Here is a 27,535-nt window from a genome sequence, read left to right as displayed (position 1 = left end):
GACACTTGCAGTTCACAAGCACATAATACAGCAAAAGCACTATATCACATAATTTATGAGAGCCAAGTCAGCAAGATATAACCTCAACATGTAAAACGGTTGGCAAAATCTACATGCTTTTTTACAGTGGATAATTATACAATATTAAAACTTGTATGTCAGATAATATCCAGGATACAAACAGAATTTAAAAAAAACTGAGTACCTCTACTGCTGCCACGGTCAGAATAAGGTCCATTTTAGAATCTGGAAACATTGCATTGACTTGTGGGGACATCCCAAGCAGAGTACAATTGGTAATTACAGCTATGATACCCATGGTCTCGAAAGCCAACTAAAAGAGAGAATGTAAAAAAACAAACCATAACTTACTAAAACGTGTAATGCTACATATTTATTACTTCTCATAGCTACAGAGCAAGATCAAACACTGCTTTTCATAAGGTTTAAAATGATAATACTGCTTATTAAATAAAGTATGAAAAAGAACACAAAAGGAGGAGGGTCACTAAAAGGCTCCCTCCACTAGTAAATAACACTTGCCTATGGATGTATAAAGACTATAAAAGTGTGCAGTAATCAGAGTAGGGTAGCCAATTAGTAAACAGATCTCGGACCAAGTTCAACACTAATGAGACCAATCAGTAATTAGATGTATACAATGTGCCAGTCCAGCTTTATTATTTTGTATATGCCATTGGAAACATTGTAATTAATAGAAACAAATGTCCATAAGTGAAGAAATTCTATGCAGATCTGACTTGTCCATGTCTAGACACACTACAAAGAAAATGCTCTTCCCAAAGAGATAGGTAAACTAAAGGCATCAAGTAATTCCCCTGGCTACGTATGGCAGCAGGTCCTTAAAAAAATTATAATGCATAAACAAATAGAAATTAAGTTAAAATTAAAAAAGAGACAAATATAAGGTAAATGACTTAAGTGGTTAAGTCCCTATATAGTGATTCCTGATAAAGGACACATAGGACCTCTCCCTTAATTGAAGGAGGAATAAACAACAACAAAACTTTATTAGGAAGGCTAGTCTGGGAAAAGGATGACAGTATTACATCAAATGTAGATCCTTGACAAAGGTGCCGGCAAGCACCAAAATGGGCATCCGGTTGATTTTTTTCATCTTATAGCACAGGGGCCGGGGGAGGGTGTTTTTATCTCATGTTTTTAATGACATAGCTTAGAGTAGACAATCTATGTCTAGAGTGGGCAATTTAGAGAGTTAATTCAGCTTTACATTAGTTAATACTAGTAGTTTGGATGCCAGATTTGAGTCCAGTATGTTAGTTGTCAAGCTAGAAATACAGCTTATATTAGCCTAATCTCGTTAATAGGGAATCTTCAGATATAGTGTCATGTTTGCACTTTTATTATCTCTCTCCTTCACCCTTTGGCTATTTATTTTCTCCTAGCAAATCGTCAGCATTTCCTTGGACTACCTAGCAGTCTCTAGCTATTTTCATCATTCTAAGAAATACTGTCATTCTTTTGCCGGACTAGCCTTCCTGATTATTATTTTTGTTGTTGTTTATTCCTCCTTCAATTAAGGGAGAGACTCTAGGTGTCCTTTACCAGGGATCACTATATGGAGACTTTCCCTATATTTTTGTGTCTTTATTTTGACTTAATTTCTTTTTGTTTATGCATTATATATATATATATATATATATATATATATATATATATATATATATATATATTAGAATGTATAGGTTGCTTGGGGAATTACTTGATGCCTTTAGTTTACCTATGGCAAGACCATTTTCTTTGGAGTGTGAATGTGCACAGTATCTAGACATGGACACTTCAGATCTGCATAGAATGTCTTCACTTATGGACATTTGGTTCTATTGATTACAATGTTTCCAATTACGTATACAAAATAATCAAGCCGGACTGGCACATTGCATACATTAGTGTCTTTATAGATCCAAATAAAAGCGTTGTTTATTAGTGGAGGGAGTCTTTTAGTTACTCTCCTCCTTATGTCTGCTTTTTCAATTTTGGATTGAAGGGTTAAAGCGGCACTGTCATGCCGAATCCCGTTTTTTTTTTAACCCCCCTCCCGCCTCCACTACATCCAATTGACCCCCTAGTCACCCCCAAATGCCCCTAAGCCCCCCAGATTACCTATTTTTAAATCTGTATCTTCTGCCCCGATCTTTATTCAGGGCGCCGCCATCTTTGTGTGGGTAGGTGAAGTCCCTGTGGGACACGTCATCTACCCACACTAGACAGACTGTGAGATTCCCGCACATGCCCAGTGAAACACCTGGACATGCGAACGGGAATTTCATCTATTCATTCATTCATCAGACAGACGAATGAATGAATAGAAAAAATCAGACGAACAAACTAACACTGAGTATCAGTGTTCGTTTGTTCGATCAGTTTATTACAAGGAGGGAGCTACCGACGTGCAGCTCCCTCCTTGTAATATGTAAAGACAGAAGCGGTGGGGAGCTGTGCTCCCCACCACTTCATAAGCCCCCCAGCCCCCCCCCCTCACTCTATGGGGGTCAATATGACCCCCATAATAGCACAAGGGAGATTAAAATCTCCCCAATGCCCCTACTCGCTATACCGCGAGTAGGGGCATGTCCACTAAACAGTGAGCAGCCTGTGGCTGCTCACTGTAAAAACATAAATGGTAATAAGGGGGGGGGGACCTACTGTCCTCCCCCCTGGCCCCCACCCCTGCGCGGTGGGTGGGGGCACTAATAAAATAATAAGGGGGGCGACCTACTGTCCTCCCCCCCGGACCCACCCCTGCGCGGTGGGTGGGGGCCCTAATAAAACAATAAGGGGGGGGACCTACTGTCCTCCCCCCGGCCCCCACTCCTGCGTGGTGGGTGGGGGCCCCAATAAAACAATAAGGGGGGGGGACCTACTGTCCTCCCCCCCCGGCCCCCACCCCTGCGCGGTGGGTGGGGGCCCTAATAAAATAATATGGGGGGGGGACCTACTGTCCTCCCCCCCCTGGCCCCCACCCCTGCGCGGTGGGTGGGGGCCCTAATAAAATAATATGGGGGGGGGGACCTACTGTCCTCCCCCCCCTGGCCCCCACCCCTGCGCGGTGGGTGGGGGCCCTAATAAAATAATAAGGGGGGGGGCTACTGTCCTCCCCCCTGGCCCCCACCCCTGAGCGCTGGGTGGGGGCCCTAAATAAAGATAGGGGGGGGGACCTACTGTCCTCCCCCCTGGCCCCCACCCCTGCGCGGTGGGTGGGGGCCCTAATAAAATAATAAGGGGGGGGACCTACTGTCCTCCCCTCTGGCCCCCACCCCTGAGCGGTGGGTGGGGGCCCTAAATAAAGATAGGGGGGGGACCTACTGTCCTCCCCCCTGGCCCCCACCCACCGCGCAGGGGTGGGGGCCAGGGGGGGGAGGACAGTAGGTCCCCCCCCTTATTATTTTATTAGGGCCCCCACCCACAGCGCAGGGGTGGGGGCCAGGGGGGGAGGACAGTAGGTCCCTCCCCTTATTATTTTACTAGGGCCCCCACCCACCGCGCAGGGGTGGGGGCCAGGGGGGAGGACAGTAGGTCCCCCCCCCTTATTATTTTATTAGGGCCCCCACCCACCGCGCAGGGGTGGGGGCCAGGGGGGGAGGACAGTAGGTCCCCCCCCTTATTATTTTATTAGGGCCCCCACCCACAGCGCAGGGGTGGGGGCCAGGGGGGGAGGACAGTAGGTCCCCCCCCCTTATTATTTTATTAGGGCCCCCACCCACAGCGCAGGGGTGGGGGCCAGGGGGGGAGGACAGTAGGTCCCCCCCCTTATTATTTTATTAGGGCCCCCACCCACCGCGTAGGGGTGGGGGCCAGGGGGGAGGACAGTAGGTCCCCCCCATCTTTAACCCCCGCGCAGGGGGGGGGGGGGGTTATTAGGTGTTTTTTTTTGTTTTTTTTACAGTGAGCAGCCACAGGCTGCTCACTGCTTACTAGACATGCCCCTACTCGCGGTATAGCGAGTAGGGGCATATTATTTACTAATACTAAGTAATCTTTACTTAGTATTAGTACATTTGGCTTCAAGACCAATTCAGGTCTTTCAGCCTTTTAGTAGATAGCTCCCTGATACCGTGGGAATTAGGGAGTTATCTACTAAGCGGCTGCAAGATGCAGCCACAGCAATGAATAGGATCGGAGTTTCATTCATTAGAATGAAATTCCGATACGATCAAAGTACCGAATTGCACCTAACACCAATGGAGAAACTCTTCTCATTTTGTTAGGATGCAATTCGGCAGTTTTGCCGGCGTTCTGTCTAAGTGACAGGACTTTTGGCAATACTGACAGGAAGTATTGTGGGAACTGGGAGGAAAGCTAGGGATCATGGGAAAATTGCTCTGACCAGCGGAAATGAAGCACACTTTGCTCCTCCGCTGGTCAGAGCTGGTCAAGCGGAGGAATCCCCCATAAGGCAAAGAGTCCCTACTTTGTCTTGTAATTTTAAAGAAAACTAAAGAAGAATGGAAGAAAAGAATAACAGATCCTGAGAGAGGCGGAGAAGAGGAAGAGATTGAGGAAAGGTAAGTTCGGCATGACAGTGCCGCTTTAAGCCCAAGGTATATCTATTCGTATCCAGCTAATCAAAGAATCACCTTAGGAACCGTCATTTATTTTTATTAAATAAAGTATGAGCCTGAAGAAATGAATTCTCACACAACTTGTTCTCGAACACTCTCAACTGGGTCACTCCTGCCTGCTTTATGAAATGTTCATTGTGATTACTCCATATATTGATCCATATATTCTACGGTACTGTGTTTTTCTTCCACTAGTATTCAGCATAATCCTTTCGGCATGTTACTGAGCCTATATAATGTGTCTGGAAAACTCTATAACATATTATTGAAGCATTGTGAAATGCGTTGATGCTGTTTTTTAAATACAAAAATAAAGCCAATTACCATCCACACTCCAATGCTGGCCGAGGGCTCAGAAAACGGACGTTTGAAAACACGGCACATTTTTAGTGCATCCGAGTACAATTCCGTGAGATTGTTAAGTACTGCAAAAACGGCAGCAAGTGGGTAGACACAGGAGAAGAGACTCACGTAGCCAAACAGTAAGAATAGCTCCAAGTAATCATCAAACGTGCCCTAAAAAAAGAAAATAAATTCAATAGGTTTTATTTCACACACTTTAACATAATTATAAATCAGAGCAATGCTTAAACAGATATATGGAAACATTTACATTAAAGTGATACCAGATTTATTTGCCAGGTGGTTTTAACTTTGACTATATAGAGTAAAATATAGCTAAATATAGCTATGAAGAGATCATGCTATCTGGGAAAATCAATGACAAACTGTATTTGTAAAAGGGACACTCCAGACCCCTAAATAATTTTAGTTTGCTGAAATGCTGTATGTATGAATATTTTAGCCCCTCTTTTTTTTCCTTTTATAAAAAGTTCAGAATTTGATAGAAATTGGTACTTTTATAAATTACCGTAACCTCATTACAACCCCCTTAGCTTTTTTAATCAGACAACATATCCTGTTACTTCCTGGTTTGGTTAGCACAGTGGAGCTAAACTCAAGAGGCAGCAATTGCTCAGAGCACATGCCTTGCAAAGACTTCTCATTGAGCTATATTAAAAAGTCTGTGATTGGACAGCTACAGAAACTCTGGGTGGAGATGGAAGAGAAGGGCTTGCAAAGGCAGGAAACATGAGTACTGCCGTTTTTGCAAGCTGTTTTTAGATAAAACTCCAATAAAAAAATATTGCATGATTTCATTAGGCGTATATCTTCTAAATATTGATTTATTTGGACAGTGGAGTATCCAAAACACTTTGCTCTTGACACACAGAATTAGAGAGTCCAGAATGTAATTAAGTAACACTACAAGCACCATAAGCCCCTATATTCCGTGCATAGGATATGGGGCGCACCATAACCCCCTATATTCCATGCCTAGGATATGGGCCGCACCATAACCCCTATATTCCGTGCATAGGATATGGGGCGCACCATAACCACCTATATTCAGTGCATAGGATATGGGGCGCACCATAACCCCCTATATTCCATTCATAGGATATGGGGCGCACCATAACCACCTATATTCCATGCATAGGATATGGGGCGCACCATAACCACCTATATTCCATGCATAGGATATGGGGTGCACCATAACCACCTTTATTCCATGTATAGGATATGGGGTGCACCATAACCATTTATATTCCAAGCATAGGATATGGGTCTCCCTGCAATGTCCCCCCTCGTTATGTTAACTATAGGTGTAATGACTCGAGGCTATCAGTGTAGCTATATGGTTCCCAACATTTTGTCTGAAAACATAGGGAAAAACAATGCCCGCTGCATAAATCTCCTAAACAAGTTGTACAGGTGCTCTCATAGCATTTTATAAGAGAATCCATACAAGTGCTCTGTGCATGCACCGCCAAAGCAGGTTTACCCATATAATTTTTTATTTTTTATTTATTTTTTTTTAAATAAAAAAAAACTAACAAACCAAAAACTTACTTTTCTAGTAGTTTTATTCAAACAATATAATGAATGAAACCACCCATGATGGCTGAACTACTGATAAATCCATGCTGGGCAGGAGGTTTATGGGACAAGCACAAAGGTCGAAGTGAAAACAAAGGAAAGCTATGACCAGCTGTGCATCTTAGCCATTTCCTGGTCCCTGCAGAAGCTAGGTATTTGCAGAAACTGAAGGAAACTCTGAAGTAAGAATACATTTGTTTCATTTTTACCCTTTTTAGTACATTGTATTTTATACTGATTATGGTTAACTAAATGTCACCCAGGCCACGTCAACTCATGTAAAGGGGAGTGAACCTGTCCCTCTCAGCCTAGAACACTGAAGTCTATGGAGGACCCCATGAGATCGCAAGATCCTCCATAGACTTCAAAGCCAATCCTCCATAGACTCCAAAGCCAATTCCCTGCAGCCGTCACTGGTGATGGCTGGGGGTATTGACACTTCTAGACGGCGGTAGCTCAGTGTCTAGAACTGTCAGGCATAGGAATAATATATAAATAATATCTTTTCACTGGGTCGTAATTTCAGGGGAATTTCAACACAGTCAGTATGAATATTTCATTAAGATTCTATCTTTAAGAAATACTCTTTTTTTAGTTGGGGTAACTACTATGTTAATACTAGACCTTGAATGATAGTTGACCACTGGCAGCTGCTTGCTGTGTTTCTAGTTGTGCAAAAAGATTCTGAGCGTTGCAGTCTGCTCCAGTTAAATATTTGACAACTAAACACAATGTAATTTACAGATCAAGTAGAATAGGCTCTAGGTCTTTATTAAACCACTTACGGTAGTTTCCTTGAATGCAAGGCCGCGTTGTGGTGTTACAAATATAATGAAAGTCTTATGGCTTGACTGGTGTGCAGATATGTGTTTAACATTGTATTGACTATGCACTGACGTCAGGTAGAAGGTGTTTTTAATCACAATTTTTTTTAAACAACCAAAAACGTACTTTTCTAGTAGTTTTATTCAAACAATATAATGAATGAAACCACCCATGATGGCTGAACTACTGATAAATCCATGCTGGGCAGGAGGTTTATGGGACAAGCACAAAGGTCGAAGTGAAAACAAAGGAAAGCTATGACCAGCTGTGCATCTTAGCCATTTCCTGGTCCCTGCAGAAGCTAGGTATTTGCAGAAACTGAAGGAAACTCTGAAGTAAGAATACATTTGTTTCATTTTTACCCTTTTTAGTACATTGTATTTTATACTGATTATGGTTAACTAAATGTCACCCAGGCCACGTCAACTCATGTAAAGGGGAGTGAACCTGTCCCTCTCAGCCTAGAACACTGAAGTCTATGGAGGACCCCATGAGATCGCAAGATCCTCCATAGACTTCAAAGCCAATCCTCCATAGACTCCAAAGCCAATTCCCTGCAGCCGTCACTGGTGATGGCTGGGGGTATTGACACTTCTAGACGGCGGTAGCTCAGTGTCTAGAACTGTCAGGCATAGGAATAATATATAAATAATATCTTTTCACTGGGTCGTAATTTCAGGGGAATTTCAACACAGTCAGTATGAATATTTCATTAAGATTCTATCTTTAAGAAATACTCTTTTTTTAGTTGGGGTAACTACTATGTTAATACTAGACCTTGAATGATAGTTGACCACTGGCAGCTGCTTGCTGTGTTTCTAGTTGTGCAAAAAGATTCTGAGCGTTGCAGTCTGCTCCAGTTAAATATTTGACAACTAAACACAATGTAATTTACAGATCAAGTAGAATAGGCTCTAGGTCTTTATAAACCACTTACGGTAGTTTCCTTGAATGCAAGGCCGCGTTGTGGTGTTACAAATATAATGAAAGTCTTATGGCTTGACTGGTGTGCAGATATGTGTTTAACATTGTATTGACTATGCACTGACGTCAGGTAGAAGGTGTTTTTAATCACAATTTTTTTTCCCACCAAAACTTTCTGTGCTTTGCAAATAAAAATACAAAGCCTTCACCTTTACAGTAATAGGATGTAGTTAAAGGGACACTATAGTTCCAGAACAACAACAGCTTAATCTTTATGCAAACACTGCCTTTTCAGAGAAAAGGCTGTGTTTACATTGCCCCTAGGGACACTTCCAAGTGGCCACTCCTCAAATGGCCACTGTAGGGGCTTCCTGGTTCAGGGCTGCACAGTAGACAGCCCTACCATTCAGGGCTGCACAGTAGGCAAGCTATGAGGAGATGCTGATTGGCCAGAGCTGTGTTTGGCTTGTGCTGGATCTGCCCCCTGATCTGTGCTTTCTATGGAAAAGCATTGTGATTGGCTTTGATCAACAACCCTGATCAATTCAGCCAAGCAGAGCCAGCATCAGTAGAGAATAAATGTAATATTTTACTATATTTAGTAGGACAACGGGGGGCTAGATGGTGTTTTTAATGCTATATGGTCAGAAATACATGTTTGTGTTCCTGACCTTATAGTGTTCCTTTAAGGACCAAAGCAAACTTTGCGTGTGAGTTCAACAATCTTTCTCATTTACTGCACCAACACATACTGTTTTTAAAGGACAAGCGTGGCTTTCATACATATATATTAAGGCTCGACAAATCTCAGGAGCCAGGAACTCAAGACCTGCAGGCATTTATTGCCCAGGATAACATCAAAGTGTGTATACCAGTGAGGAAGTCACAGCTCTCCAAAGATATTACTGCCTTTCACAAATTTGCCAAAATTTTCGGTTTCTCAGCCAAATCCAATAGTTGTGGTTATTTTTGTTGTTTTTTTTTTTTATTCTTTATTTTGGTTGTGCATTTAGGAAAGAATACAGGCAAGCTTACTATATGCCACATCAGCATGAGCAAGCGTCAATAAACACGTTCAATGCTTTAAATGACATATGAGGAACATGCACATTTTTATAATTTATGGTTAAACAAGCTTCAACATTCTATGTGTGTCTGAGAGGGGTTACAAGATAGGAGAGGGTATGAGGACATGTGTAATTTTATAGTGCAACTGCTTTAAACTAGGTTGTAGAGGGTGCCTGGTTAAATGTATACAGGCTTAACCCCTTAAGGACACATGACATGTGTGACATTTCATGATTCCCTTTTATTCCAGAACTTTGGTCCTTAAGGGGTTAACGAACAACCCTAATCAAATCCAATTGTTGCCTTCTCACATTTTGATTGATGAAGACATGGATATTGACTGTATGCTTTTGCCTGGCCCGCTAACTCCTCTATCACCAGTATACCTGGCCGTGGCAGATATTAAGCGAAGAGCATAAACTGAAGTTGGGCCATCTTAGGGTATTCTCAGCACACAGGGTTAATAGTCCTGACCAGGCTAAGCTATGTCTGCCTGAAGACATAAAATGGTACCTGCAAAACTCTGATGAGCTTAGCTGCACCCAGAAACTTTCCAATGAGCTGAGCTACTTTGGATTCAAGTTGCTGAAAATCTTGACAAATGTGTTTAGTAAATCCAGCAGGTTGTGAAAAGATGATAAATCAAAATATATAGCTATCTCGAGTGTACACTAGATGCAACATTGCTATCTGTTTAATAAAAAGAGCCTTATATCAACAGTCTAGTTTACTGACTCGCATTAAAGTTGTTGGTTTTCTTTTTGTTTTTTTTGTTTTTAAATAATTGGTTCAGAGAACTGTCTTAAGTTTTACATAGTGGAAACAAATACATTCATTAATCAAAGGGAGGCTTTTCATGTCATTTTAATTGTGCTGATCCCATCACAATTCAAGCAGGCTTCATTTAAAACTACTCCTGATTCATCAACCAGAGAATCAGCAGTCATCAAATACAATCAGCAGACTGTAAACGACATGAGGTGTGTTTTCTAAAATAAAAATAAATGAGAATTTCACAAGGTTCATTTGATTTCACTAGAGTTAGTTGACTCAACTTGAGCTTCTATTTCTTGCTGCATCATTTTAATTTTAACTTTATTAGTAGTTAGTATATATTTAAATCAGTGATATGCTGGTAAAATAAGTGACAGCAAGCAAGAAATAAATTAACATTCTAAACTATAAATACAGTAAGCTTGTATGCAAGACTAACACTACCTTAAGACCAATTATTCGTTTATGGGGTGTCGTGCAGCTCCATGGGCTGCCCAGGAGATCAAAAGCACCGCTTAGTGGGGCAAGGGAGCATTTTGTCTGCATTTTCAGTGGGTGCTGTTCACGGTCAATGTTTCCTGGACATATTGCACTTCTAAGTAAATCAATGCAAAAGAAGTGATGAAACAATCATTATAGCTGTTGGCAGAAATGGTTTGCTGAAATAATAGCACCCATTTAATGTCAGGGTACAGTGTAAGTTAAAAAGATTTGCAGCCATCGTGTGTAACCTTCAACAAATTCTACGGATTATGGTAGATTATCTTTTAGAGTCATTTTCTTTTTGTAAATCACAAATTATTACTATAGGCATTTCTTTCACATCATCTTTGAACAACTGTTCCATACTAGAGACAAAACGAACACACTTGGGAATTAACCTCTCAAATTTAATATCTAAAACCAAAAACATAAGACAAAGTAGGGGCTACTTTGTATTAGGTATTTTTCCTACGTCTGACACTTCTTGACATTGGACGGAGCTACCGCCGTCAAGAAGTGTCAATCCCTCAGCCGTCACCTGTGATGGCTGCAAGGAACTGACTCTATCTATGGAGGATCCAGCTGTCTTGTAGGATCCTCCATAGACCTCAATGATGTACTCTTGCGCATGTACAAGACTACAGCAGTGACGTCGGAAAGGAGCATAAGAGGACTCATTGGAATAGGATGGAGGTGAATGCGAGGGACATGCTTAGGTAAGTAGAACTCACCTATCCTGCGCCCCTCCGCCCAGGCCCCCCATCAGCGATGTCACAGTCGGGTGTCTTTACAATTCAATGTAGTAATGTCATAGTGGTAATGTGTGAGATATTAGGTGTGGACCCTGGAACTAAGGACTTCCTGTCTGCTGAACTAAATGATCATATCTAATTTAAGGTAAGAAAACAAAAAGGGTAGCAAGAGAGGTGAGGACGGACAAAAGCTCAAATAGCCTGTCCTTCGGTGGGTCCCCGCTAAGATCTCAAGCTGGTTTTAGCTCAACTTGTGCCATTACAGAGAGAACATCTCTGAAGCATTTTAGACTGACCTCACCCATACAGGCAGTCCAGATCCAAAATGCCAGCAAGTTCCCTCTGCACGAGAGACACGGCAACCCCAGATGATCGTTTCAACCTTGTAAGGTATCATCAGTGAGGTATAGCCAATATCCCTCTAGGCACCGTGAGCAAGGGATCCACGTCTGGATTACCATTTATCTCACTGATGATACCTTAGAAGGTTGAAACTATCATCTAGGGTTGCCGTATCTCTTGTGCAGAGGAAACTTGCTGGCATTTCGGATCTGGACTGCTTGTATGGGTGGGACCAGTCTGATATGCTTCAGAGATGTTCTCTCTGTAATGGCACAAGTTGAGCTAAAACCAGCTTGAAATCTGAGCCGGGACCCACCGAAGGACAGCTATTTGAGCTGTTGTCCGTCCTCAACTCTCTTGCTACCCCTTTTTTTATATGTAATTTAAGAGCTTAAAATCAAGTAAACATTTTACATTTGGTTTATTATATTTATAATGGTGAACGAGCAAAAAGTAATAATATTCAATCATGTATTAAACATTCTAAAGAGAAATTTAGATCTTAAAATCATATTAGGAATAGCTGTTAAAAGCTACTGTACCTAATGTTTTCCCCCTGGGCCCTCGCCTTCAAATATTTGCACAATCTAACTAATCTACTTAAAGATCAATTTAATTATTTTAATTCACATACAGAATTAAAAACAAAACAAAACTTAGGATGTTGGCCTATATACCACTTTGAAAACATGATCAGTGAGGGTATAGATTGTTTATGACCATTTTTTTCTATATTTGTATTTCAGTTTGATTTGAAATGTTATCTAATAATCTACAAAAAAGTAAGATGACAACTGAAAGTTCACTTATAAGGATGAGGGCAAATACTAGGTGTGAAAGGGATTGTATAGAGCCATGTAAACAAACCTGTTCCTTTTACATATGGTTCATGAGTTCAAACGAACAATGATCTAATATTCTGTCCCATACTATATTAAATTCTGGGTCCTCTTTTTCTGTGGATGACTGTAACAGAAGTCTAACACCACGTGGGATGATACGATTCTCCCAGTATTTTTCCAAAGAGGCAATCTCTAATTTTAGTTTTGTTTCTTTACTGATACATTTCTCTAAAAAAGAATACTTCCTTTCTCCAATGGTTGTCATTATGAGAAAATGAAGCTGCTGAGTCTTGTTTTAAAGCTAAATCTGTTTTGCACTGATCTCTGAAAGTGAATAAAGACATATTTAGTTTAGACATATTTTGCAGCTACTCTTAAAACGGAATAAAAATACAAGCATACACTATAAGAGAGCGCACAGGTAATATAAAATATACGATACAATGAATAAAAGCAGCCAGATACAATAGAACCTTCCCATGTTCCTAAAATCAGCAAGTACAAAAGTAAAAAGAAGTATCAGCTCTTAAATCGATGCTTTCCTATGAGGAAAAATCTGACGCTGGAGGACCTCATGCAGAGCGTGAGGACGTCCAGCGTCAGATAACGGACCAAAAGTCAGTTTCGATTCCGGAAGTCCCTCTAGTGGCTGTCTGGTAGACAGCCACTAGAGGTGGAGTTAACCCCCAGAGGTAATTAGAGGTGTAGTTAACCCTCAGAGGTAATTCTTGCAGTTTCTCAGAAACTGCAATAATTACCACTGTAGGGTTAAGGGACATGAGACATTGCATTCAGACCACTTCAATGAGCTGAAGTGGCCAGGGTGTCTACAGTGTCCCTTTAATAGTTTTAGCTTAAAATTTAGGTTTAGATTTCTATAGTCCGGGTTTTAATAGGAATGTGGAAAAAGGATTTTTATATCTACATTTTACGAGTAGTCGTAATCTTAAGTAGCTGACAAACATTCCATTATCCCACTTCAAGAAAATTCTCTGAAACGGCTCCACTTAGGATGTGATTACAAACCTTCTAGAAAGGGCCAAGTAGAGAAAATCAGTGCATTTGGCTTGATTAAGAACAAAAAGTGTGATTGTCTATAGCTCTTAAAGTGAGAGGAAAGAAAACAATACAATTTGGTATAGTTCTGAAGATCTTGACTTGTTATTTCTAATTATGAGCCAATACCATTAACCAATTCCCATTTTGACAATCTATACTTTGTTCTTGAGATATTACTGATGGATCTAGCTACTAGTTTACTACCAGACTAATTTAAGATATAATTGGTATAAGATATAATTGATAATAAAAAAGATAGGGTATGGGTTTGTTGTTAAAAAAAAAATTATTATGGGTACATAAATAGGAGGGGGAAAAAATCTTATTAGTGTTACTTTTAATAAAAGGATGAGAACCATTTGATTAATTTTTCCATGTACAATTAATCATACAGTAAATGTATCATCATAATAATTAACCATGGTCAGCAGCTGAGCAAAAGATGTAGTTAAACCAAGTGTTTAGATGCTCTGTTGGAATGGTACAGTAATATGATGGATTGATCAATCTACATTTTTCATTTTATTTGTTAATTAAATGTGTCTCACATCTGAAGCAGCACTTACCTGATAAGCATCCATTTGTTTCTCCAGGTGAATTTGCTCCAATAATGCAAACTCTGTGTCAATCTTCAAGGATTTCACCTTGTTCTTTATTTTCTTGTTAGATCTTTTCTGCATCCAGTAAGGAAGCAAGGACTCCACAAACTGGTTTAGGATCTGGGAGGTAATGAGCAGGGTGGCCAAACTCTGAAATTAAATAAGAAGACAGTTAGGTATGACAGAGGTAACAGTTACTTTGAGACACTGAAAGTCAGAGAAGGATTACGATCCCACAGGTCTCTTGGCTGGTTACCAGTTTGCCCCCCCCCCCCTTCATTCTTCACATAAAGGATGGTTAATTCATTGTTCTGGGGACCCTGTCTAAACAATAGGACCGAGGCAGCTGCCTAGAATCACCTTGTGATTGTGATAATCCTGCTCTGACTTTCTGTGAGCTACAGTGGTTAAAATAAATGTAATTACACACATATCAAACTTTTTCATGTGCGACATCTACTGCTCTCCTGTACACCCAGGACATGCAAATCATTTTATTATTATTCTTTATTTTCATTTTCGTTTTGTAATTTGAGTTTAGAAGGTAGGGGTGTACAGAAAAAAGGAGGTTAGACTGTGGTACATAAGAATATTGTACAGCATTTATATAGGGTATTGGTCAATCACAGTTCGGTCACTGCACACAGTCTCTTCCACAACGTTCGATTGTTTGCTCAGCTCGGGTGAAGATGCCCCAGGTATGACATCAGGACCAAGGTTTGTATGTCTAGCGGGGGGCCTACTTACGTCTACACCTGTTGGGCTGTTTGCCATCCCCCATATCATCGTGTTGTGTTGTTCAGGCTATGTCTGCTATCCGGTAAGGACGTCACGTCGCCCCCCTGAGGTGTGTGTGCTGATGTCAGGAGGTGGCTTGTTCGTTCCCCCCTTCATGCTTCAGCGGACGGTAGATGTCCCAAGGGATGAATGCTCGGTCGTGTCTTTGGCTCAGTCCGGTTTGTGCATTCCCGTTAGGCATGTCCTCTCCTTTTATCAGGGGTTCTATGCCTCCCAATAAATCGAGCGATTTCGGGGCTGTGGCCCCCATCCCTCTTGGGGTGTTGTGTGGGTTTGGGTGGTGTTGCGCCCGGCGGGTGTGTGCGCAGGTGTCTCTTCTTTCTTTGTGGAGGGTGGTGTTACCTGGCTTGTTACCATGGTATGGTTGTGTCTCCTTCTAGCCAGGGATCCCAGATTTTGTGGAACTGCTTAGGCGTGTCGTGCATTTGCGCCGTAAGTTTATCCATTTGCAAGCTATCTAGTATTTTCCTTGTGATCATGTCTTGTGTTGGGATGCAGAGCGAGGACCATACCTCAGCGATTGTCATGCGTGTCACCAGGGCGATGCGGGCGGTCAGTTTGTTCTCAGCTCTTGTGAATGTTTCCATGGGTTTTGAGAGTAACAGGGTCCAGGGGTTTGTGGGGCAGGGTTTGTTTATCAGTTTGGTTATTAGCTGTGTGACTCTCTGCCAAAGGGGTTGAAGTTTCGGGCACGTCCACCAGCAGTGGAGGAATGTTCCTGTTTCCCTGTATTGTTTCTAGCAGGTGATAGAAGTGGTGTGGTGCATGATAGCGAGGCGGTGTGGTGTTAGATACCAGCGGAACAGCATCTTGTATGCTTGTTCCGTAATTTATAACTTTTTTTTTTTTTTTTTTATTCTTTATTTTTATTGTGCACAAGAATTGACAAACAGCCTTGGTTCGCCACAACAGCGTATCAAGGTATGGGTAATTTCCATTTGCAGTACACTTTGTGACATGTATTATTCAGGCACATTTTTATTGTAATTTATAACTTTTTTGACATGCGTTTTCTGGGATTTTTTTTTTTGTTATTCTGTCTCTCACTGTTAAAATACACCTACCAATAAAATTATAGACTGATCATTTCTTGGTCAGTGGAAAAACGTTCAAAATCAGCAGGGGATCAAATACTTTTTCCCCTCACTGTATGCCTAGTTTTACACACCTGGCACATTTCTAATTAACAGAAAATGTGTATTCCATATTGGGGGTTTTATTTAGGTTTTTTTTTTTTTTTTTGACAGTTGACAGATAACCATAACTATCCCATACAGCTGGGGGCACTATGCTGGAATACACAGAGCTGCAATACTGAGATACTCACATAGTGTGATATCTCTGTATAATGTTCTAGCCATCTCGGAGTCTCTTCCTCTCCCTTTTATGATCTCGTCACCAGTAGTGCTCCTGCTATGACATCATTTTCTAGTAAATATTGCTGCTGTTATAAAAAAAAAGTCAACTACCCCTTACTCACTATTAGCCCTCAGCAAGCAGTGTGCACACAGGTAAAGCAGCAGGATACTGACAGGCACTATATTACGATCTTTTCAGCTGGCAATATGATGACATACCCAACATTTAAAATGGAAAACAATGGTTAATTTCATTATAGGGGTGTGAGTAGGTGTGGCCAAGGGCAGGGCTGTTCGGAGAAATTTTAGGTGAATAATAATTTGTGCAACTAATATATAATGCAAATAAAAAACAAAAAAGTAATGCCAGGAAAAGCAAGCGCTCCAAATTCAAGAGGAAAGGTTTACTCCACATAGTACATAGGCAAACAGGGGAAAACAAAAGCCAAAATAATCTGTCTAAAATATACTTTAGAACAAGAACAATCTCATCTTATTAACATGACTGATTTCTAAGCACATTTATTAGTTTAAAGACACATTACTAGGAGTATTATTGCTCTTGAGCTCTGCTTTACACTTAGCCACACGTACAATCTGGAGCTTCTAGAAAAGACAGAAAAGAAAGAGAGGGATTTTAGGGCCAAAATAGGGACTATCCCAACTAAATAGAGACACTTGGGAAGTATGTAATTAATTTGGAGTGCCAATATGGAGCCAGGACATAGCAAAACCTATTGAGGCCCTTGAGAATTATAAAAAATAAGTTACTGTTTTGGATTACCCTGGCAGCTTGTACAGCCTTTATGGCAGGCTAGTTGAGGTTGCTCTCTCCTCCATAAAGGATGTTATTTATAAAGATTAAGGGCCATATGCAGATGGACAAACTCACTGTGTTTCTACACCACACTTTCCCTGCATTTTATAAAGTGTGGACTCCTTGGATTGAGTATATTCTGTGATGTCTACTGTCCTGGCCACCTCACAGCTGCCTGCACCCACTTCCTAGTCATAACGCTCCCCTTTCGTCCTTCGTTACACGTTTATGAGCTATGACTTATATTATCAATGTGTTCCTTTTGTATTGCTTTCTGTTTGGCAATCTAAGTGTTAGACCAATATTTTGGCATTTCTATTATGCTACTACTCAGCTTCGTGTGTTGTCTTGCTTTGCCAATTGTTCTTTAAATAAAGAATTTTTTAAAAATGGTGTGCTGTGGTCTGCTAAGCCTACACTATGCAGCAGGGGTTATTATTCTGTCAGAAGAAGTGCCTGTCATTTTACCTCCTTTCCCTTGTCCTCTCTGGATGTCCCTGGCTAAACAGATTACATATTTTTGCTTTATCAGAGCTCGCCAAAGCTATTGGGGGAGACAATAATATAATATTATACACTTACATTTGGCAGTGGCCAGGAGCAGCTAATTCTGTGCTCTCTGTATACCTTCCAAGATTGCTTCTTTCTTATCTCTCCCGTGGGCACTGTAACCCACCTCCTGGTGCTATGAGCCAATGACAGCCCCTGTACAGATAGGTCAATAGCATGCTTCCACCCACGGGAAACTGGATCTGCTGCCCAAATGGCAAATCAATGGAAGGCCCCTGAAATTCCATCTTAGAGAAGACTAAGCATGTGCAAAACCTGCTGAAACAGGACATATTTCAAAATTGTCCAATTTTCTTTTGACATGCCTAGCTGTTCTCACTAAAGCTTCTCCAAACAGTTATCAATGAGGGTGGAGGGGCCCTGCAGAACTGAAATCTATTACATGTTTCAGAGAAATATAGATTTTTCTTTCTTTCGGCACATACACATAGGTAATGGCTAGACTGTTCCCCAACCCAGAGTATATTAATCTACATTTTCACCATATTTCTAAGCTCATCCAATCCCACATGTAAAGATAATATACAATTCGACAAATTAACATACAAGCAATGTGAGAAGCAGAATTCAAAAGTTAAAGTTTTATAAAACTATAACTTTTGAGCACTAAGAAAGGCCAAAAAGATGCATAGTATTCCTCAGTAAACGCCATAATGTGTTTTCTCACGTGTCTGGTATATGTTCGTTTTTTTAAATTGTAATTTGGAGTGTGGTCAATCCTGTGTAAGCACCTTTGGATCCATGGTCTCTACAGAGTGAGCAAAGTTTCTACTATTCTACCAAAGATTTAAGAATGGACATCCCAATAAAGTTGTTCTGTGCCTGGCACAGCCAAGGCACACACTGAATTGCACTGAAGAGGCAAAACCAAAAACATTATGCTGACTGAAAAGTGCAAAGAGGGAGTAAAATGACAGAAATGGGTGGGGGTTCTAACAATGATCAGCCATGATACATCAAGTCATTCCCAAGGCACAGGAAAAAACACAAACACACAGAATATGTACACATATTATGAAAAGTTCTGGGAGGAGAAATCGTCGCTTTAACAGATAATAAAACTAATGAAGATGCCACTTTATTACTTTGTTTAAATATAAACACAATACATGCTTACAAATCTCTAGCAATTGCAGCTACTGCAATGAACTGTTGAGAGAAGGAAGTGGCTCAAAAGCATTCACTCAAAAGTGTTCATTCCTGGTACTCCCATTACTGTCCGCAGTTCCATTCATGAAAATAAGAATACGGTTGCCCACTTTGATAGAAGCTACAGCTGCATTTCACAGAAATATGAGAAAGAGCCTGATAGAGAAGGTGGGTAATTGTACGACAAGGCAGGAGAGCAATCTTTGATGTGCTCAAATGAAATGGTTGACTTATCGCTGGTGTAACACACATAGATCAGCATAGTGAGAGACAGGCACAGGGTGACATTTTTCAATCTGTCCAATAAGTATGCATTCTTATGGCAACTGGGGTGAATCTTTAAATCTGTAAACCATGGATTAGTTTTGGGGGGTTTTTTTTGGGGGGGGGGGGACACAACATTTTTTTGTAAGAAAAGATTTTCGGTCTGCGTGTTAAAATTACAAACGGTCAGCTGTATAAACAATAAATTAAGTCAGTAATTTGAAAAAGTTTAACAATCTGCTGCTGAAAAGGCAAGAGATGGTTTAGGTGTTGTATTGCCAAGTTGCACTGTCTCATCACCTGAAAAATAATCTCATTTTATGGAATGAGGGTGGGTATAATACAAAATATACAAAAGGCTAACCACATCATGCAGATCAGAAATATCTGCATATTATCCTCAAGATCTTCCGATTAATTAAATCTACTGCGCTGAACACATGCATCAATGTAAAAGCTATGTACATATTCCTGGAAGCAAATTATTAAAGCTAATAGACCATCACTGTATCCATGGTAATGTACACAGAAAGAGGCATGCTGCATTCACTGCAAATAGTTATTGATTAAGATTTTGGGTGTGTGCTGAATAAAGTCATAGATGAATGGGTTTAAGCCTATGTTAAGAGCGCCCTCTGGTGTCAGGAAAAAAACCCAGCTCAGAGCAAGGACAAAGAATAGTTTGCAAAATTACCATAAACAAGAAATGAACATAATTAATGTTATCATCAAATTTTAATAGCACATCAAATTTACCACCTCCCTGCTCGCTCTTCTCTGCCAGCACATTAGCAAATGTTCATTACAAAGGACAATTTTGAAAAATGATCAGGCTACAAAATGCATTTTTAACAAGCGCCAGTATTTATTTTATATTTTACTCATTTATTAACCCATCACAAAGAACCACACCATCGAATATCGGCCTCGATTTCATAGTTTTGGAGTGATTTCATTTTTTTGGATAGACTTTCAAAATGGTTTAATATCTGGAAATATATTTTAGTTTTATATTTTGATATTTATGGATATATTTTTTAGAAATTTTTCATATTTTAATATTTATTAGATATTTTTTTTTTTTTTAGCAGAAATTCCCAGTGCCACAGATGGAACAAAGAATTATTGGGCTTTAAATAACTTTTCCCACTTTGAAACCCAATCGGAAACTTGGGGGTTACTTAAATAAAAGGATCATTCTCCTGAAAACCTACAGTGTGCATGGTAATGGCACCCATAAAATTATTTTCTGTAATGAATGTGTAAAAAAAAATGCAAGCACAGCCCCAGATTACTGCTATTTTAATCTCTCGAATTAATTTGCATTAACAGAAGCAGATGCAATGGCCCCTTCCCAGGAGTACAACTCCCACTAATAGCTGGTATATGTCTCAGTGCTGCTCCTTTCTTAACCCCTACACTACCCTAACCTTTACACTACCACTAATGCACATTAACCAAATTCTAACCCAAAATCCACCACTAATCGTTCACTCTTGTCTTTTATTGCGATGCCTCCAGAAACCCACAATTGCATTATTTTCCTATAACACATTTGAAATTCATTAAAATAACCAGACAGAGACACAATACTGTCTACTACAGTGTGCCGCCTGCTGCAAAAGCAGCTAAACAAATTGTAAAGCGCATATCAGTAAAAATGACAATGACACCTATTTATTGAGATTGTATATAGCTTCCAAGGAGAAAGCACAGGACGTAATTACTGAACCAGCAAATGTGGAGAATAGGTAAGGGAATACATAATGTTGGTGGCAGGGGGGGGTGGGGGGGGGGGGGGTGACTGCACAGCTAAAAGAAAGATAAACTAAATCACTGAATATTAAATATTAACATTAGGCTATTTCAGCCAAACATTTATTATCACAATTCTCCACAATTGCTTTTTAGTGTAAAATAAAACCCTGTATTTCTACCCAATTTACAAAGCTTACTAGATGTATTATACGAATGCTCTCTGTATCATAAACGCCCATGTGACCGAAGCCACTCCTCTTTCTTTGCTGCTGCCTCCTCAGCTAAGTACATTTTAATTTTTCTCTGTCAGATACCAGTTATTTTGGTGCAATATGTGTCTAATTTATGTTTTCTCCATACTGTTTATCAAGTGCATTGTTCTCCCTTTGCTTGCTACTGTTTAGAATTGAGAGCACTGTTGGCTCTTGTGTGTTTTTCCTTCGGTCCTACTTTCCCTGCCTTGTCTCCCCCCCACTCTACCTCAGTTGGGTTGTTTATAACCCGATGTTCTGGGGCAGTTAGCAGCCTTCCCGCCGGAGCGGTCAGTTACTCAAGCCATTTATTCGGATATGGGGCCATGTTGGACACTTTGTCCAACTCTATCAGTCATGCCCTTATTTTCGCCCAAAGGATCTCTACCCATATCTCTCCTAACCTCCCGGAGAATAAGCTGGCGACTTCCACTGGGCGTAAAGCAGCCAAGAAATCCTGTCATTTAGACAAGGACACCTCCAAAATTGTACAATCGGACAGGGAACGTCCTGTCAAAGATGATGTGGTCACACCACAACTAAGAGCCACCCACTGGGCAAAGTTGTTGAGGAGCTGGAAAAGGGCAAAAGCCCTAACAGAATCATCCGAATCAGAGTCGGAACATGAAGAGGCATTGAGCGAGTCCGACGATGAGGACTTTTACAACTGAGGTACATTTTCCCCTGACCATGGGCCTTTTTCCGTGTCTGGGGGGTGACCATCAGGACAGCGTGGATGACTCGACCATCCTTGAGCCTCAGGGCAAACCACTTTTTAATCCGGATACCTTGCAACGTCCGAAATCTTCAGAGTGGTTCCCACTGGACCATGTGGCAAAGTATATAGCCGCACGTAGCTGCGGGCAGATTGCCCATGGCCGATTCCAGACTTGGCACGTGTCACACCAGACATGGACCCTAAGATCGCCCAATTTTTGGGCAAATCTGGGTGGAAGGCTAAGAAAGGCCTAGATTTCTCCCTTCGGAACTGCCAAGACAAAGTACTGGACGTCCTTGCACTTACTGGCCATCAGGGGTTGGATCCAGCGATCCGTATGTTTGATCGGTAATGCCAATACCGATCTAGCCACCGAGAGATGGAAGGCAATTCTTATCAAGATTGAACCCAAATTAGTTAACTTGGCTATATCTGAACCTGGACCACAGGCAAAAGGTCTCCTTTTTGGGGACAATTTCATAAAGGAATTGGGCACCTATGTGAAGACATTTACCACACTTGATAAGGCACAAGCCAATATGAAAAAGTTATTCTACCCAAGAGTTTTGGCCTGTGCCGGCAGATACCGGGGCAGTCTGTCCGGCCGTTCCTCCTGGGGCTCATATCGGGTTTCTCGAGGCTCCTTTCACTCATAATACCAAGTTCCTGAACCCAAGTCTGCCTCACCATTATTCCCAGTTCGAGGCAGGCCTTGGCAGTCCCATGGACCCAGAGGTTCTTCCTATGGCCGACGTCCTTATGGTAAGTCCACTTCCATCCTCCCTTTCCAATTTGACACGCTGATTAGGTGACTGTAGTTTTACCAAATATATTGTTCACTCAGGTTATACGGGATTGTGAATACGTGCGCAATTAATTGTGTGAGGACAAATGTGCCAAACCTCTAAAGTAAATAAGAAGCTGTGTTTCTGTAAAGAACTTACCTGGCGTAGCAGCTTCAAATCACACATGACAAATGCTATGTAGAAGAGCGATGAAAAGCAGTTGACTATGTTGAACTGTAAAAATAAAAATAAAAGGGATGATACATAATATTTTAAGGAAATTACATTTACACATTTAAACACAAATGCATAGAAAAGATTTGCCAAATCTGTGTCCAACCTTTAAAAACAGTATTATTGATTTATTTATTTTTTAATTCAGATGTCATTCGTATGTGTGAGCGAGAGAGAGAGAAAAATTTAAACTAAATTCATTGGGAGATAGTGTCAAGCATGCGAGTTAATAAGACATGTTAAGCGTTTTTGGTTGTATTTTTTTCCTATTGTGCTATGCTTTCTCTGTAACAAAACTACATTTAATAAAACTTCTCTGTTGGAGGACATTTTTTTTTTATTCCCTAGGGGGATCTGGCAATAGAGAGGTGGTGGGTGTCAGCACATCCAACCTGTTCAGGTCTGAGTTTTGTGTAAGATATGTGTCTGTTTTACATCACTCCAAAAGCAACACTGTTTTAACGTATGAATACCTGACCTCAAACATTAAAGCCAAAATTTACTTCTCTTTCTGTTTTTTTTTTCTTGCTACTCTGTTATTTTGGAAGCTGACTTGGCAAAGCACCATTTATTTGCCAAGCACTGAATTGTAGTAAAAAAAAAAAAATTGAATTCAAACATTTAGGCAAAAAACAGTTCACCTATAGTCACTGTGTGGCTATTTTTGCTTAAAGATAAACTATAGTCACCAAAACAACTTTAGCTTAATGAAGCAGTTTTGGTGTATAGATCATGCCCCTGCAGCCTCACTGCTCACTTCTCTGATATTTAGGAGTCAAACTGCATTGTTTAAACAGCCCTAGTCACACATCTGTTCATGTCACTTACACAGCCTTCCTGAACACTTCTTGTAAAGAGTACCCCGATGTTTACACTTCCTTTATTGCGAATTTTGTTAAAGTTAGAATTTCTTATCTCCTGCTCTGTTAATAGCTTGTTAAACCCTGTAGGAGCCTCTTGTATGTAAATAAAGTTAAACTTACAGAATTGGAGATAAAATCTTTTAAGGTAAGTTACATGTGATTAAAAGTGAAACCAGTTTTTGGTTTTTTTCATGCAGGCGGTGTCTGTCACAGCCAGTGAAGGTGTGGCTAGGGCTGCATAAACAGAAACAAAGTGATTTAACTCCTAAATGGCAGCGAATGGCGCAATGAAACTTCAGAGGGCATAATCTAAACACTAAAACTGCTTCATTAAGCTGAAGTTGTTTAGATGACTACAGTGTTCATTTAAAGGAACCTTATAGTGTTAGGAATACACATATGCATTCCTAATGCTATAGTGCCCCCACAGAGAAAAGCAAAAGGGAGTCAATAAAGAGAATTTACTAAGAAACACAGACAAAGAGAGAGGAGAGAGAAATGAACAAGGCAAATACATTGAAAAAAGTCATATAATAAAGGGTCATGGGTAAGTTATTAAGATAGACATTAAAAGTTTATTTTATTTTCCCATCTTGCACCAGCACCAGTTTAACTAGTATTTGCTCACTGGTCAATTTACACCGTATTCAACTAGATATCACCTCAGCTTTAACTTTACAGCCTCCATTTAATTTTACAAATGTTCGCTATATCATGTCCAACGTGAAACATTGTACCGTTAGCAGAATAATTCATCTGTCCGCACGATTTCATAGAGATTTGTCAGGATTAATGAGCTGATAAGCTCATTGGAAGACCGTGGAGGTGCTTGATATCAGCAATAGCATAAAAAAGGTTTGACAAACATATGGAATAAGACACAATTGGTTCTTGAAGAGTTGAATGATTTTGGTGGTATTGGGGCAAAGCATAGCACTACACATTCTATAAAAAATGAGTTTGGCATCTGTGTAATAATTATAATCTCTGTCACCTATTTGTATCATAAATAAGTACACAATCTGCCAGACAGGTCTGTTCTCTGAGTTAGACAACAACCAAATAGTTAAGTTTGTTATGTTTTTTGAAATGGATGGCAAACAACACCTCAAAGCTTGTCAAATGTAATTTGCAGTCTCACAAAGCAAGATATACATCCTATTAATTAGGCTACATTTTATTTTCACAGTGGAATTTCAACAAATTAAGTTAACTGTTTGGCTGCTGATGTTACATGTTTTATCAGTTTTGTTTCCTTCCCTTAATACCAGGCATTGAAGATTTAATGTTGTGATGCAACTGCAGGATGGGCTCCCCAAAAATGAAAACACCGATATATATTCAAGTGGACATTACAGCTATACGTGAAAATATTAATGTGAATTTGTTGCATGTAGTGTTTTAATTTATAATAACAACATATTAGGTTCTTGAAGATAAAATGCTATGGTTGCATGTATCAGTATAAAAGTACATGGACACTTACCACTAGGACCTTGAGCACCAGGTGGTTCTGATAAGATGATTCTAACCTATGATTTTCTAATGATAAAGAAATGAAAGCGAAAATTAGTTTATTGACAGAGCAATGGTCGCACTACTTATACATATCTACTGTTTTTAAAGCTAGGTAGCAGTGGAAAATAAGAAACTAACCAAAATACAACTGACGTTATTCATACAGTGAAATATAATGCTCTCCGAGAAGTTTGTTCTCAAAGAGTATGCCGGGTAATGCTGACAAATACCAACAACAAGGTTTGAACTCAGGACAGGGCATGGGTGTCCAAGAAATGTGGAGGGGCCAGCAAACCGAGAATCTGGCATGTTACCTAGCATGCACGCAGACCATGCTGAAGGGTAACAATAAGGGCTGCACAGAGTGGTGTTACAGTGTTCTTATATCAGCTCAACGCCATGTTTACTGAGAAGAGGGAGACAGGGAACCTCCTTGCATAAAAACTTGTGCAAAGAGTAAAGATGATTATGATGCCCTACATGCCCTTTTAAGGTGAATGGGCAGATTTGCAGTGTCTGGGTGAATAGACATCAGCAGAGTCTAAGTTAATGAGTGTTGACTCGATTAAGAGGCAAATTCTATGTCTCGGAGTAAATTGAAAGTTACTGAACTATTGCATTCAATAAAAAAAATGTTGCATTTAGAGATCCAAAGACTTGAAATTGGACTGTGATGCTCTGAAATGCCTCGGCCTATTTTTCACCTTGCCTATATTAATTAAGCAAGGTTAAAGCAGTCTTATTCGTTTTCAGACCATACTTATGGTATTATGTTGCAATAAATAAGGAATTTTTATTTTTTTGTAATTACTATGAATAGTGTCTAAACAATGCAAGTTACACTTTCTCATATGTAGAAAATAATTATCAAGTTCTTAAATATTATACCCATTAATTTTTAGAAATTTACTGCAAAGTTGGATTTTTCATATTAGCATTTTACTTAAATTTCCTCTAAATAACCACTTTGAAAAATGTACGTTAGGTTTTGATCCTGATGAAAGTCCCAGAGAGGGCTGAAACGATCTATGGATTTTATGGAATTTGAATAAAGATACATATTGATGAAAGGCCATGAGTGCAGTCCTACTTCTGTTACCCTTATATAAACGCATGCACACACTATGATATAATTATCTTTAATTCAGGTGAATAAAATCATTTGAGGTATAATTTGATCATTATATATTTTATGATGCCCATTAAACTTTTAAACTATATATTAGTCAGTCTAAATGCATTTCCATGCGCCTGTAATTCATATACTTCACCTACGCCTGTAAAACAGAGTCTATATATTATAAGTATATGCATGGAAACCAACTAGTTGTAACATTTTCGTTTGGGAAAGTAACAAGGCTATATATCTATTCTGCCAAATATGTTTCTTGGTGGAAGAAATGGCATTATATTTCATATATATTTGAAAAGAAATGGCATTATAGGAGTTCACTGGACTGGTTCTAAAATAGTTAGTGCAACGATGAAAAAGATTTTACAAAATATATTTTAAAAAAGTATGCGTCTTACCCCAAGATGTTAGATGTGTTGCAGCATATTTGTAAATACGATTCATGATTTCAATGACAACAGCGTAGATGATGCTAGGCACAAAAAGTAAAAGGCTGCTAAAAGTCGACTGCTCCTCCTGGTTGTATTCCAGAGCCAGATTTTCTAAGTCAAAATAGATCTTCATGACATAAATGGAAAGGTAAAGGCAACCACATACAAAAGGCACAGAAACTAGGTAAATCCGTAGTGTTCTCTTCAGACTAGAGTAGGTTGGTTCCTCTCTGCCTGTAATTGGATTAATACCCAAGACTCCATGAAATCCTGGCCTGGGTTCCTCAAACTCTCTCTTCATTATCAGTGTACCCCATCTGTACGTCATAGCTGAACTGTAGCGCTTCCAGATCTCAAGAATAACAGTAGACCACACCAGGTTGAATGTAGCAAAAATTACATATTTATCATAGTCCTCCCAGGCAAAAAAGTAGTAGGGAACTCCAATGAGAGCCATTGGAATTAGGGCCAAGGTGAAATATTCTAAGAAGCCGAAGTATAAACCAATCGTGTCCCCAAAGTACCGTCTGATTTGATCTGTAAAGTAAAATAAATAATTGGTACAGAGGAAAAGCACGAGTGTCAGAATTCAGAAAATATCTTTCCACAGCTCTTCAAAATTTGGAGAATAAGAGTCTAATTCACTAAATGCCCAAATACTTTAATTTTGATCAAT

At 40.0% G+C, this 27,535-nt stretch overlaps 1 protein-coding gene across 4 annotated transcripts in view; it reads right to left on the bottom strand.

Annotated features, from left to right (window-relative positions):
* ANO10 (anoctamin 10) overlaps positions 1–27,535 on the bottom strand; it is a 356,469-nt gene that overhangs the window by 288,345 nt on the left and 40,589 nt on the right. For all 4 annotated transcript variants that reach the window (XM_063452234.1, XM_063452235.1, XM_063452232.1 and 1 more), the window contains exons 6-11: positions 26,827–27,396; positions 25,265–25,320; positions 22,841–22,915; positions 14,181–14,363; positions 4,929–5,120; positions 206–334 (exon numbers count right to left, since the gene is read on the bottom strand). In XM_063452234.1, coding sequence (XP_063308304.1) covers positions 206–334; positions 4,929–5,120; positions 14,181–14,363; positions 22,841–22,915; positions 25,265–25,320; positions 26,827–27,396 — 1,205 coding nt within the window. The remainder of the gene's footprint in view (positions 1–205; positions 335–4,928; positions 5,121–14,180; positions 14,364–22,840; positions 22,916–25,264; positions 25,321–26,826; positions 27,397–27,535) is intronic.

Source organism: Pelobates fuscus, chromosome 4 (assembly GCF_036172605.1).
Source record: "Pelobates fuscus isolate aPelFus1 chromosome 4, aPelFus1.pri, whole genome shotgun sequence".
In the NCBI taxonomy this organism is placed as follows: Eukaryota; Metazoa; Chordata; class Amphibia; order Anura; family Pelobatidae; genus Pelobates; species Pelobates fuscus.
This window is presented reverse-complemented; position numbering and strand designations above follow the sequence as displayed.